The sequence below is a fragment of the Chionomys nivalis genome, chromosome 9 (assembly GCF_950005125.1).
Source record: "Chionomys nivalis chromosome 9, mChiNiv1.1, whole genome shotgun sequence".
NCBI lineage: Eukaryota > Metazoa > Chordata > Mammalia > Rodentia > Cricetidae > Chionomys > Chionomys nivalis.
The window spans coordinates 25,162,811-25,176,354 of record NC_080094.1 but is presented as its reverse complement, the minus strand read 5'-3'; the positions used below and the strand labels follow the sequence as shown (position 1 = coordinate 25,176,354).

General features: G+C 48.1%; 1 protein-coding gene across 3 annotated transcripts in view; it reads right to left on the bottom strand.

The window, feature by feature from the left end:
• Positions 1-13,311, bottom strand: part of Bcl2l1 (BCL2 like 1) — a 54,833-nt gene extending 41,522 nt beyond the window's left edge. The window contains exons 1-2 of one of the 3 annotated variants that reach the window (XM_057781719.1): positions 13,105-13,311; positions 11,086-11,761 (exon numbers count right to left, since the gene is read on the bottom strand). In XM_057781719.1, coding sequence (XP_057637702.1) covers positions 11,086-11,649 — 564 coding nt within the window. In that variant the 5' untranslated portion in view covers positions 11,650-11,761; positions 13,105-13,311. Of the gene's footprint in view, positions 1-11,085; positions 11,762-12,040; positions 12,862-13,104 lie in introns of those variants that run through there. The other 2 variants (XM_057781720.1, XM_057781718.1) reach the window with 2 other exon arrangements.
• Between the last annotated feature and the right edge of the window lie 233 nt (positions 13,312-13,544).

Genomic DNA, 13,544 nt, shown 5'->3' with positions numbered 1-13,544 from the left:
TTGTTTTATTTTGAAGACAGGGTTTCTCTCTGTAGCCTTGGCTGTCCTGGATAGCTTGGTAGACCACGCTGGCTCAGACTCACAGAGATCCTCCTGCCTCTGCCTCCTGAGTGCTGAGATTAAAGGCATGGACCATCACTGCCTGGCCTGGCTCAGATTCATAATTGAAAGGACTACTGGGCAATAAAAAAAAATGCTGGAGGGAAGTAAATCACGGGGGACATACAGTGATGGGTGCATTCTTTTCGTAGTGTCCTCTCTCTTGCTTCCTTGCTGCCATGAGGTAAGTAACCTCTGCTTCACCATTTGTGGGCCATGAAGTTTGCCTCACTACTCATAAATCATGAGATAATGGAGTCAAGGGTCATGAATCGAAATCTCTGAAACAGTAAGCTAAAATAATCTTCCCATCCTTTAAACTATGTCTAGACTAGAGTATTCTGTCCCAACAACAGAAAGCTAACACACTAACTACAATGAGCCCTGCCTGGCTTGTCTAGGAGCTGAGGGGACAAATAGATGATCACATACACCGATTCAAATGGCAAGGACACTAGCCAGTTCCAAGGTGTGAAGCACTGAGACAGACCACCAACAGGAGTCATGTAGTCTTACCACCATAGCCATGGTGTTCCCATCTAAGGCATTCATTAACATTTAGTGATTAAACTAAATGAATCCAGCTTTAGAAGAGGCAGGTAGCACTAGCAACATTAGGGTAAAGGTCAGACACAAGAGCAGGGCATGGTGGGGCATGCCTATAATCCCAGGAAGAGTAGGAAGGAGGATCAGGAGGTTCAAGGTCCTCAGCAACATATAATGAATTTGAGGCCAGCCTGGAGACCCTCTCAAAAAGCCACCGCCTTTCCAAACAAAATAAACTTCAGGTCAAATGGGAATCTAAGTCTGACAGGCATTTCATTTTTTTAATTTCCTCCCTAGAAATGGGACTGAAAGCACCTATCTTACCTGGAAATGTGAACAAAAAGGTTTGGAACATTAGAAAACACTATCATGTACATAAAAGGAACTGTCTCTAAGCTGCAGACCGCCACAGCAGTGCAGTTTGGAAGCTGAACACACTGAGTTGGAATCCCAGCTCTTCCTGGCGCTGGCCTGTGAGGCCTTAGCAATATCATTTTTCTTTCAGCCTTGGTTTTCTTGGCCATAAAATGAAGATGCTACTTACTTTATAGGCTGTTTTAAGGATAAAAAGCAAACAGCCTAAGCTTTAGCAAGCCTGACCCGGTATCAATCTGATTCTGCCCTGTACACCCCTTCAAAGTGCAGGTAGAAGCATCCCTCTCAGGCCTTGCCCAGCAGTAACTGCTCCCTCAAACAAGCTGCTTCACTCCTGCGCCTCAGTTGTGAAAAGGGGCTAATAATAGTACCTACTTCATCGAGTGTTGCCATAAGAATGGAATCAATTAGTACTTGTAGCACACACTGAACAATGCCTGGCATAGAGTAAGCATTCAATAAATGCTAGGTGCTATTAATAGCAATGTTAACAATAATATTAATCACCAAGCGGAATAAGAGGGAGGGGCTTAGTGTTGGGACATGGGCATCCCATGGAATAATTACACAGAAGTGCAGGGACATCTGTCTGTAGACAAGCTGTCAGCCTGTGGGAGAGTCTTCTGTGAAAAGGGCATGAGGCTGGGCTCCTAAGTCCCAGTCCTACTGACCAGGGGCCAGCCTCTGGGGAGGCGCATCAGGTTCCTCAGAAGGGACACTGTGTTCCCAGTGGTTGTGTTCCAGGCGCTGCCTGACTCTGACTAGGGGAACAAAGGCACATGTGTGTGGCCAGGGTGGAGGGAGGGGAATGTTTCCCTTTCAAGAGCTGGAACAAAGGATCTGAGGCATAGTTGAGTGCATTCCAATCTCCTCCCAGGCCAGCTCCCATTCCTCAGATGACTGTCCAACAAGGTTCGCAACCTTCCAGCTTCCTCCTGAAAGGTGACTTGGGAAGGGGTGGCAAGCCCTGTCACTCAACACTGACATCAATCTCCAAGAGACAGGATTTTAAGTGCAGAACCATTGATACCTGCCTTAGAAATCTCTGTCCTATTCTGAGTGGGTAGGACCCCCTGGGAGAAGTCAGTTCATGAATGACGCAGGGTATTCCAAGTGACAGCTTTAATGCCCCTCTAAGGAACGTTAGAAGTGACGAAGTTAAGGAGACAAGCCAGGAGTTCCTTCAGACTGACCCACAGCCTAGCATCAGTGACAGAATACCAGAAAGGCACACCCCCAGTCCTAAGGGAAGAGGGCAGGCTGGAGGGAGAGACCTGGAGAAGGGGGGAGGGAATGAGAGCAGAGAAAGTGACTGAAAGAGGAAAGGGAGGGGCATACAAAAAGTAGGGGGGCACACCTCTTGGGACATTACTTTCCAGTTTCCACACTCTGCGGCAGGAATCCGGCTGCTGGGTCGGGACAGGAAGCAGTCTATGGAAGTCATTGCAATGGCATTTCCTGAAGAGCACGAGAAAAAGCTCCAGTTCCGAGGGGAACTCTGCTTTCTATCCAGAGAACTCCGAAGCTTAGAGCCAGAGTAGGCCTGGCCTGAGACTCACTGGGGATAAAAGTAAGCAGCACAAGGTCCCAAAGGTGGCTTCTCTCTATGAAAACAGAGACTGAAGGAGCCCAAGCATCATGGCAGTACCGTCTGGGTGACTGTGGCCATTCTGAGCACTTTAGGCCAACAACTGCCTTTCTGAACCTTCCAACAAGTCCAGGGCACATAGCAGGTGACTAGTGAAGCCACTATATCTCTGGGCCTGCCTGCTCCTGTGACAAGGATACGGCACTATCCCGATCACCAATCTGCATGGCTAAAGGTATCACAAAGACAAGGTAGATGTGCCAAGTACTTTGTAAGTTGGAATGTGTGTATGGAGTCCTACCTATCTTGTGGGGAAGCGACAAGTTACCCTGTGATGATAGTGTGTGCTGGACAGGAAAGAGTCAGCCTAAAGTAACATTTTGGAATAGCATTCTTGGTAAAATCTATGATAGGGTTGCAGGCCTGTAAGAATCAGAATGTCAATTTCAAAATCCCATCCTGAGGGAGAAACTAAAGTCTGGGGCTAAAATGATTTGGTGACATATTGAATATGTAGAGTTAAGAGAATATGTCTGGATCCGTACCCTAAGACCATGGAGATGTTGCATCACCAGGGCACATATACACTAGAGCTCATACTGTGGGTGACTATAAAGAAAAGGAAGAATGGGTACTTTGAGAATGAGCCAAGAGTTCCATGGTACACATAATAAGAAATATTACATCAACATGGGGTTAGGCTCTCCATATTCCAGGCATACCCCAATGTTTTATCATTGTGCTCAAGATTCAGGAAGGTCAAAAGAGATTGGGTGAGTTAGGATTTTTTTTGGGTTTTCGAGACAGGGTTTCTCTGTCGTTTTGGAGCCTGTCCTGGAACTAGCTCTTGTAGACCAGGCTGGTCTCGAACTCCGAGAGGTCCGCCTGCCTCTGCCTCCCAAGTGCTGGGATTAAAGGCGTGCGCTACCACCGCCTGGCGTGAGTTAGGATTTTAACTCAGACAAGCTGCAGTTTTTCAGACAGTAACAGAGAAGAATAATGGAGGGCCATCTGTAAAGTGTATTTGAAGAGAAGTATTTCTGAAAAGAGAGAGTTTGGTCATTTATTTAAGCATGAGTTTAATTACTCTAAAGTCCAGGCTGGCCTTAAATTCAAGATGTAGTCTGGACTATCCTCAGATCCAAAGCAATCTTTTTGCTCAACCTCCCAAATGCTCAGATTATAGCCATGCACCACAATGTCCAGCCTAACAATTTTTTCAGTCCTCATTTTATCTAGATTCTCCAAACAGTAAAAACAACATGGCTTCCAATGTGGCTAGCTGCACCAGCCAATACACCGTGTGCAAAGCTGGTCTCCTCTTGAGTCTTCTCTCATGATCTCTACAGCCATTTAAAGCTAAGAAGTCTTTCCACCCGCCAGTGGCACCAGCTTCTTCTCAAAGTGAAGACCCGCTTCTACCCTTACAGAACTCTGATCATCACTTCGCTGCTCTAAACCTACTCTTGACATCTCTCATTCCAGACCAAAGCCTCAAACTGCCTTGTAATGCTCTATGTGCTCAGCAGCCAGCCCTCACCTCCCCTCAGCTTTCATATCCTTGATAGAGGACAAAAACAAAATAAAACAAAAAAATATCTCTGTTCCCTGCTGCTTAAGCCAATCTGACCTCTGCCATTCCTGAAAATGCCAAGCATCTCTCCTCCTCAGTACACTCTTCTGCTTGAAAAGCTTGCTATATGAGCCAGCCAGGCAGTGTGGCACACACCTTTAATCCCAACACTCAGGAGACAGAGGCAGGAGGATCTCTGTGAGTTCGATGCCAGTCTGGTCTACAAGAGCTAGTTGCAGGACAGGCTCCAAAGCTACAGAGAAACCCTGTCTCAAAAAAACAAACAAAAGCTGGCGCATGCCTTTAATCCCAGCACACGGGAGGCAGAGGCAGGCGGATCTCTGTGAGTTCGAGACCAGCCTGGTCTACAGAGCTAGTTCCAGGACAGGCTCCAAAGCCACAGAGAAACCCTGTCTCGAAAAACCAAAACCAAAACCAAAACAAAAACAAACAAACAAAAACCCTTGCTATATGGACTCACACAGTGAGCCATCTCCTATCCTTCAGATCTTCTCAAATACCACCTCCAGGTAATATCCTTTGTTGGAGCTCTAGAAACAGTATTCCAAGAACATGCCTGTGGGAGATCAGAACGTGTGTATTTGGCATACTTGAAGCAGCTTAGTCAAAGAAATCCACACTCAGAGACACACAGGAGTAACCTTGAAATGTTGTTTTCTATAAAAGAAGCATCTATAAAGAAACTTACAAAAGTATTTGTAGGCGGGCAGTGATGGCGCGTGCTTTAAATCCCAGCACTTGGGATCTTTGTGAGTTCAAGGCCAGCCTGGTCTAAAAGAGCTAGTCCCAGGACAGGCTCTAAAGCTACAGAGAAATCCTGTCTCAAAAAAAAAAAAAAAGTATTTGTATCAGTTGTTGGTCTGCTCTACAGATCCTATTACCTGAGATACTTTATCTGAACAGCAAAATATTACTCACGATAATTTGCAGCCAACCCTCTTAAAATGTGGGTGCTTAGCATAATAATCCCAAAGCCCTATTCCTCCCTTCCATTTATTTACTGACTTATTGGTTTGAGACAGGGTCTCACCATGTCACCCTAGTTGGCCTCAAACTCAAAGATATGTCCATCTCTGCCTCCTGGGTGCTGGGATTAAAGGTGTGTGCAACCACACTCGGCATCCTATTCCTTTCTGTACTTCAGGACGCTAAACCTCAATCATGCATCTAACCATTACTTGACATTGGTTCCTGTGCACACATGGGTTATCAAAATGTTTGTTTTTTTCTCCTCTTAATTTGTCTTATGTCAAGATAATTCATATTCTAACCAAAGAAACGAAAGATGAGGGCTGAGCTTTTTTTCATTTTCCTACATCTTGGCTGTTCATTTTTTTGATCACTCTTTAAATTTAATTAATTAATTTATTTATTTACTGGGGGAGAAGTACACCATAATCATATACAGAAGATAGTTCTTCCCTTCCACCAAGTGGGAACCAGGGATCTAACTCAGGACATCAGGCTTGACAGCATGTACCTTTATAAGCTAAACCACCTTGCTAGGCCCTTTCATCAACCTTTTTAAAGTGCCATCCCATCCTGTCTTGCTAGGCATTCTCTATAAACCAATCTTATTTTCTTCAAAGAACCTACTATCAGCTGATGCATAACACACACACAAATACTGGAAACTAAACTTGGGTCTTCTGTTTTAAGAACTCTTAAAACACTGAGCCATCTCTCCAGTCCCCAGACCATGTAATATGGAACTGCTGTGGTATACACCGTCCATCATTGACAAAAATGTCGCTATACAATTATGTGTATGTATGTGTGTATTCACTTTAGCTTGCATACATATGCATATGCATATGGAGGTCACATGCATATTGTTCCTCAGGAGCTATCTACCTCATTGGCCTGGAACTCATTCATCAGACAAGGGAGGCAGGCCAGCAGGCTCCAGAAATCCCCTTGTCTTTGCCTTACAGCTTTGGGATTGAGTGCACACATTTTTTTTTCTTTTCTTCTTTCTTTTTTTAAAATGGATTTTGGTGATCAAATTCTGATTCTTTTTGTTGTTGTTGTTTTCCAAGACAGAGTTTTTCTGTATAACAGCTCTGGCCAGGCTGGCCTTGAACTCACAAAGATCCCCCTGCCTCTGCCTCCCAAGCCCCGGGATTAAAGGTATGCGCCAAATTCAGATTCTTATGCTAACATAGCAAAGCATTTTAAGACTGAGCCCCAGTCTTAAAATCTACAAATGTAGATTTGTCTAACAGAATGAGCTATTTGAGGCAAAAACTTAGTTTTGTTTTTTCTCAGTACCTAGCAGAGTGGGGGGGGGCTCAATAATTGGTAGAAGAGGTTCCCCCCCTTATTACTCTGACTTGATTAAGTCCTTTCCTCAGATACTCAATATCTCTTTCAGAGATGACTACTGCACTCAAGATTAGTTCTCTGGGCTGAGATGACCAATGTAAGCAAGACATGGACTCTGAGAGTACAGCTGTTATAAATGCCTGCACCAATTTAAACTACCAGTTCCTTCTTTTCCCCATATATATATGGGGATCATATATAAATGGTGAGTATCAAGCTGGTAGCAATTCATCTGGGCCTTTTCTTCCCTAGGTGAAAAAAGGCTCAGGGGACTGTCTATCACTAGATGCCCAATGGGAGTGGGGAAGACAGACTGTGAACTGCAGGGACAATAGAGGTTCCAGAGCTTCCTTCAAGAAAAGAGGATCCTGCCAGGCGGTGGTGGCGCACGCCTTTAATCCCAGCACTTGGGAGGCAGAGGCAGGCGGATCTCTGTGAGTTCGAGACCAGCCTGGTCTACAAGAGCTAGTTCCAGGCCAGGCTCCAAAGCCACAGAGAAACCCTGTCTTGAAAAACCAAAAAAAAAAAAAAAAAAACCAAAAAAAAAAAAAAAAAAAAAAAGAAAAGAGGATCCTGCAGATTTAGGCTGGAGAGGCTGGGAAGGGGGGCAGAGATCTTGATAGACTAAGGTTGAAGATGGTCTTTCTGTTGAAGAGCATTTCGCTGGAGATTAACCTTAAATCTAAGCACACTAAATCTAGACACAGCAACAAGTGCAAAGCAAGCCTAGTGATGGCAGGCTAATGGCTGGGGAAAAACTAAAAGGATGGGCACAGGAGAAAGATACCCAAGTCCACTGGCCTTAGGACAAAAGTCTGTTGGGAGAAGGGGTCGGCTAACAACACGGCTTCACACAGCCCAAACAAAATTGGTGGTTACCCACAAGAAAGTCAAGAAACTCCTCCAGGTTCCACTGGGGCCCCCTGAAAACTACCTGGGTAATTTTCAGGCAGAAAATGAAGAGTTCCATGTGGTTGCTGGGGATATTGCTTTAGGGAGTCTGGAAAATCCTGTGAAGGCAAAAGAGTTTTAACAACCACCTAAAAAAGGACACCAAGAAGAAGTGGGTGTTCCAAGGGGGAGCCCCTGAGACACTTCTATTTCATCTGAAGACCTGAATGAGATTACTAAAAATTTCTGTGTTGGGATTTCTGATGGGACTTCCCCCCAAAAAACCACAGAACTGCCAAATTTGCAAATGGAGCTGAGGTGCTTCAACTAAGCAAATATCTGTATCTGTGTTGCGCTGAAGAATTCAGAATAGGTAAGAAGAGATCTGCAGCTTGGGAATGGTCAAACTAGGTTTTCTCCTGGCTATGGCTCATTCACTGCTCCTAACAATGGTGTTTTCATTGAGCAAAAGGAAATCTCCAGAATTGGCTATACCAAAGTGACACAACCCATCTGGGGCCTTACCCCACACTCAAAGTGAAACCCCACCCCTAAATAGTTTCATCTACTGGGGGCTAGGTCCCAGTGAACTGGCTTAGTTTCTTAAGAAGTAACTCCAGGGGGCAAAGTTCAGAACCTTGAGGGAGGAAGCTCACTCTGGAGAAGTGCGTCCACCCTTTGTCCACCCTACAATTAAGGTTAGGGAAGGGCTTTTATTCAGGCAGCTGGGTATCATTATTCCATTTTACAGGTGGGAAAGACAGAAGACACAGACAACAGGTTCAGCATTTTGCTAAGTGAGTCAGGCAGCAGTATGGCCAGAGGCTTGAGTTCCAATCCTTAGGGCATCACCCCACAATTAAAAGAGACTCTGAGGCAGGCCATCTCCCTACAGACACAATCTGAGGTTCCCACATATTAGGGAACCTGCTACTGATGATAAAGGCACTGTTCTCAAATGCTTGAACAACGCCACAATTGCAGCATGGAAAGAGCACCTTCTACAGGCATGTTTTCCTCAGCCCTGGTTTTCTATGCTAGTCTGTCTGGATTATTACTTCCTGAACAAGGTATGGATGGAAAGGGTTTAGACTCTGAAATGAGGCCAATTTCAATTTAAATTTTTCACTCAGACACTTAGTTGGCTGAGAGACATTTAACCTTGGAAAGTTACTGTGTGGAACATATGAATGACCATGTATTTCCAAGATAGAGAGATAGTATCTAGCTTAAGCTAACGCCTAGCACACTGCTTGACCTGTAGTAGCTGCTCGGGAAATTGGCTACATTAAATAAAGGATAAAACAATGCTGGAAACACAAGAGGTACTCCAGGTACTCAGGAAAGGCTGAGTTTTCTGCTAAATTCAGAGCATACCCTTAGTGAACTGCTTGAACTCTACGACCTCCAAGCTGCAGCCCCAGGAAAATCTGGGGGTACCACTGCAGCAGCATCTATGCAGCTCAGAGGGCATAGCCAAGAGGAAATGGGCAGGTATCTTCCACCAAGGCTCAAGCGACACTGAGTGGAATGTTCTTTACCCCCTGGTCTCAGGAGAAGAATGCATGCCCAGAAATGGCTCTGCCATAACCGGCTCTTCTGAAACACACATTCTCTCTCTGCTCATCAGGCAGAAGTGGCAAGTTACCAGGTATGCTGCCCAACAGGCTCTGGAGACTCTTGAGTGAAGAGACGGTGGTGGGTGGGATTTTAATCAATGAGAGCTAATGAACCTGCCCCAAGCTGCTGCCTTAGATGGGTTTAGCATTTTTCCAGGTGACTGGAACATTACATGCAATATGGGGCAGCTGGCAATTCTCAGGTCCCAGTAGCCTCTGCAGAGGTTGGCTGGCCTAGCAGGTACCTCTTCCATCTGCCTACTGTTTACAGCTGGCAATTCTCAGGTCCCAGTAGCCTCTGCAGAGGTTGGCTGGCCTAGCAGGTACCTCTTCCATCTGCCTACTGTTTACAGCTGGCAAGAGCCTACCTGGTATTAGGACCACTAAAGACAGTCAGCAAGTGATAGAGTCAAGGGCCCAGGTTTACTTGGAGGTGCTTCAGAGGGTGTGTCTGAAGGGCTGGAATCCTGTCCCTCCTGTAATCAGCTGAACAAATATTTGCCCCAAAAGAGAATCAAAGCAAGAGAGAATGAATAGAAGAGGTCACTGCACAAACCAACAGGAACTATTTAATCATTTATCTCCCCAGGGAGTTCATTTACAGACTGGCTTTCGAGTCTGGCAATCCTTACCTCAAGGGAGCCCACCTTTACCTCAGTCAACTCTACCCTGCTCATCTGACCTCTACTGACAAGTGACCTCTTTGCCTTTACAAGAGCTACTGGAGGGGAAGAGTGGGGGTGAAGTTTCAAAGAAATGGGAAACTAGAGACAGGATGGGGTTTCAGGGCAAACCCAGAAGGTATCCTGCTCAGTGGTAAAAGCGAAGTGCTTGCCCCGCCCTAGGCCCAGCCTATGGACAACTGAATTCTTGACATTCCCGAGTCCATGGTGCATGGCTCCTTCCACCTCACTTCCTTCAATGGATGGCTTATTTTCCACAGCTTGTCCATTTTTGACATATTCTGAGGGATCAGAATACTTCTCATAAGCCCTGAGCTCCCCTATTCGGGAATGGAGTTCACTACAAAGGTGAAGACTGCCTACTATCGTGGCTACTGGTAAGGAAGCTCTCACCTCCACACCACCTCATTAGGTGGGAGCAGAAGGATTCTCTGGAGAAGGCACTCACTGGCGTGAGCCTCTGCTCACATTATCTCTAAGAGTCACAAAACTCTGTTAAGCAAGGAGAGCTTGCCACATTTTTTGTGTGTTAGAAACTAAGGCTCCAGAAGGTAAACCAGCCAGTCCAAGGTCACATGGCTAGTTAAGTGACAGGGCCAGGACGCACACCCACATCCAGTCTGTCACCAAATCTTAATTTCCTATGGAGCCTCACAGACCCGGTTCTTGCTCTGCCAGCAAACAGCGTTCCAGTAAAGAGGCCCCATGGCCCTGACCAGAAAAGCAATAGAAAGAGCAGCTGGAGATCCCCAACCGACCCTGGGCAGTGAGGTGCAAAGTCCTGGGGCTCAATATATGACACAGCAGGAGCGCCCAAACAAGCCAACCATGCAGAAAGCTGCGTACTTTGGGGAAAATGAACTTAGGGGCACAGCACAAACACAGCTGGCACAGACCACCCTTCTCCAAAATCAAATAATCCTCAGTCACCCAAGTCAGTGGGGGCTCCTGCCTGGGCAAATGGTCTAAGTACCATGCACGCAGGTATACAGGGACCTGAGGATACCAGCTCTTCCGGTTCTCCAGGTATTGTGTTCCTCACTCCCAGCCAAGGTGACCCATTCTGTGAGAGCCAGCAGAAGGCAGGGAGAACTTGTCACTCTCACAGGTTTTCAGCTAAGGTAAACACAGGCTATGTTTTTCTTTGCTGAGAAACTGGAACAAACTCTGAAACTCTGGGGCCACAAGCATAGCCAGAAGGAAAGATGCAGATCTCTCGAAGTTAACCTCTTGTGTCGAAACAGAGCCAGGCAGCTTTCCTGAACAATCAACATCCTCAACAACCATGCCATGCAACAGAAAAGGGACCAACAAGGACATTTGGGGCTCTCCAAAGAAGAGAGAGACAAGGGGCGTGGTTCTTACCCAGCCGCCGTTGTCCTGGATCCAAGGCTCTAGGTGGTCATTCAGATAGGTGGCCATCCAACTTGCGATCCGACTCACCAATACCTGCATCTCCTTGTCTACGCTTTCCACACACAAGGCTCCACCGAAGGAGAAAAAGGCCACGATGCGACCCCAGTTTACCCCATCCCGGAAGAGTTCATTCACTACCTGTTCAAAGCTTTGATATGCTGTCCCTGGGGTTATATGAAGCTGCGATGTTAGATCACTGAACGCCCGCCGGTACCGCAGTTCAAACTCATCGCCAGCCTCTCTCAGCGCTTGCTTCACTGCTGCCATGGGGATCACCTCCCGGGCATCCAAACTGCTGCTGTGGCCAGTGGCTCCATTTACCGCGGGGCTATCCGCCAGGTGCCAGGATGGGTTGCCATTGATGGCACTGGGGGTCTCCCTCTCTGATTCAGGTCCTTCTGGGGCCTCAGTCCTGTTCTCTTCGACATCACTAAACTGACTCCAGCTGTATCCCTTCTGGGAAAGCTTGTAGGAGAGAAAGTCAACCACCAGCTCCCGATTGCTCTGAGACATTTTTATAATAGAGATGGGCTCAACCAGTCCATTGTCCAAAACACCTGCTCACTCACTGGGTCTGCTCTGTGTTTAGCGACTCTCTTCCAGGATCCAAAGCCAGGATAAGGTTCTGAAGAGAGAGAAAGAGCTTCAGGAGAAAAATTTAATATGCATGTCATTTACCTTACAATATCCCATTCCTCCTCCAGGTACCAGAATTGGTTTCTTTGTGGCTCTTATGAAGGTCTGAGTCCAGGTTCTAAGGGACTTCAATGAAGTCAAATTGAAAGGACCAGCAAGCTTTGAATTGTCTCATCAGCCTCTTTTTACTACAACCACCCACCCCTTTTTCTCCGAAATGCCTTCCTCAAAAAGTCACCCCCATTGGCAGCCTCCCCTCCCCACCTACATTCAAATCTATCTCCGGCGACAGCAAGCAGGTGCAGCCCCCGGAAGATCTTTTGTATCATAGGTCGGGAGGAGGTGGTGGCTGGGTTGCCGGTAACTCTGCCTGCCTCGCGGCGGCTGGCAAAAAAACCAGCCCCGGCCGGAGGGATCATGCGACCTGGTAGGCAGCCCAGAAGGCGACACAGGAATTGTGAAGCTTAGGAACCTGCCCCCTTGCTTGCTTCCTCCATCGCCCAGACCGAGGGCGGCCTCTCTCTCCCTCTCTCTGCTCCGCAGCCTCCAGCCACCCGAGAGCCCAACCCCCTCGCTCTAGCACGCCCCTTGGCTCTCCGCCTCCTACTGGGAGCCAGGAGAACTCTCCCGGAGGTGTGGGTTTAGTGTAATCCCCCCCCCTTTCTTTTTCTCTCTCTCTCTCTCTTTCTATTTAAGTGCCCTTTTAAGGTACTTAAGCACGGAAGGGGAAAACGGCGTCTGATCTGCGATCTGATTTCGGAAAGCCCACCCCCGGGCCTTTCCGAGCGACTGTTTTCTGGAGACCCCCCACAAACACCGCTGGTTGTCTTTGAATTCCCCAAAGGCCCTGGACATGGCGTTGGGGGACTGCCAGGTCCTCCATTCCGCGCCCGGACACAATGGCCGCCGGCACCCCGCACAAAGACGGGGTGAGAGGGAGGCGCTGCTCCCCGCCACCGGCCAGGAAGAAGAGTCGAGGCCCCCAAAGCGGAGACCTCGTTTTCCTGGGGCCGGGCCCAAGGCGGCCTCTTGGAGCCCCCTGCAGGGCGCGAGGGAGGGAGGCTGCTAACGCGTAGGAGCCCCGGGTGGGTGGGCTGAGGCCTCGCTTACAGCTCGCGCTCCCCTAGGCCGGGTACACGCCGAGCCACCGCCCCGTTGCTAGGCAACTGCCCTCCCTCAGGGGCGCCCCCTAGACCTCTCTGGAAGGAGGGGTCTCGCCCCCGCGGCCCGCCCCAGTGTAGCCAATCCGAGAGTCGGATCGGCACGGAAGCGGGACGGCAAAGGCTCCCATTGGGCGCAGCGCCTGTCAAGCACAGGAGGCGGCGCTCTCACCTGCGAGCCCAAAGAGCCGTGGGGGGCCACATCCCCCCTTCATCGGCCCGGTGGCTTCCCGACGCGAGGGCGCTTCGCGGCCGAGTTGTACGCCGCGGACTTGGGCCGGCCTACCTGACTGACTGCTCGCACCGTGTCTCCCGGAGAAGCCGGCCTCAGTTTCCCCTGAAGAGACCGGGGGAACTTGCAAGCGCAGTCACTTCCGGTGCCGCGGCAGCGCGCGCGAGCCCGAGACGCAAGAAGAGTGCGCGCCAGGAGGGACTGGCGTCGAGACGTGGGGAAGAGCGCCCTCTGGCGAGATATTGGATGAGTTGCAGATGTATAGAATGTTTATCGGTTCTTTATTTATTTAATCTAGTTCCTTTATCCGTCCGTTTGAAAAAGCATTTTTTTCTGGGTGTCCAACAATGGGCAGGTTTCTCAAGTTTTATATATTTTCT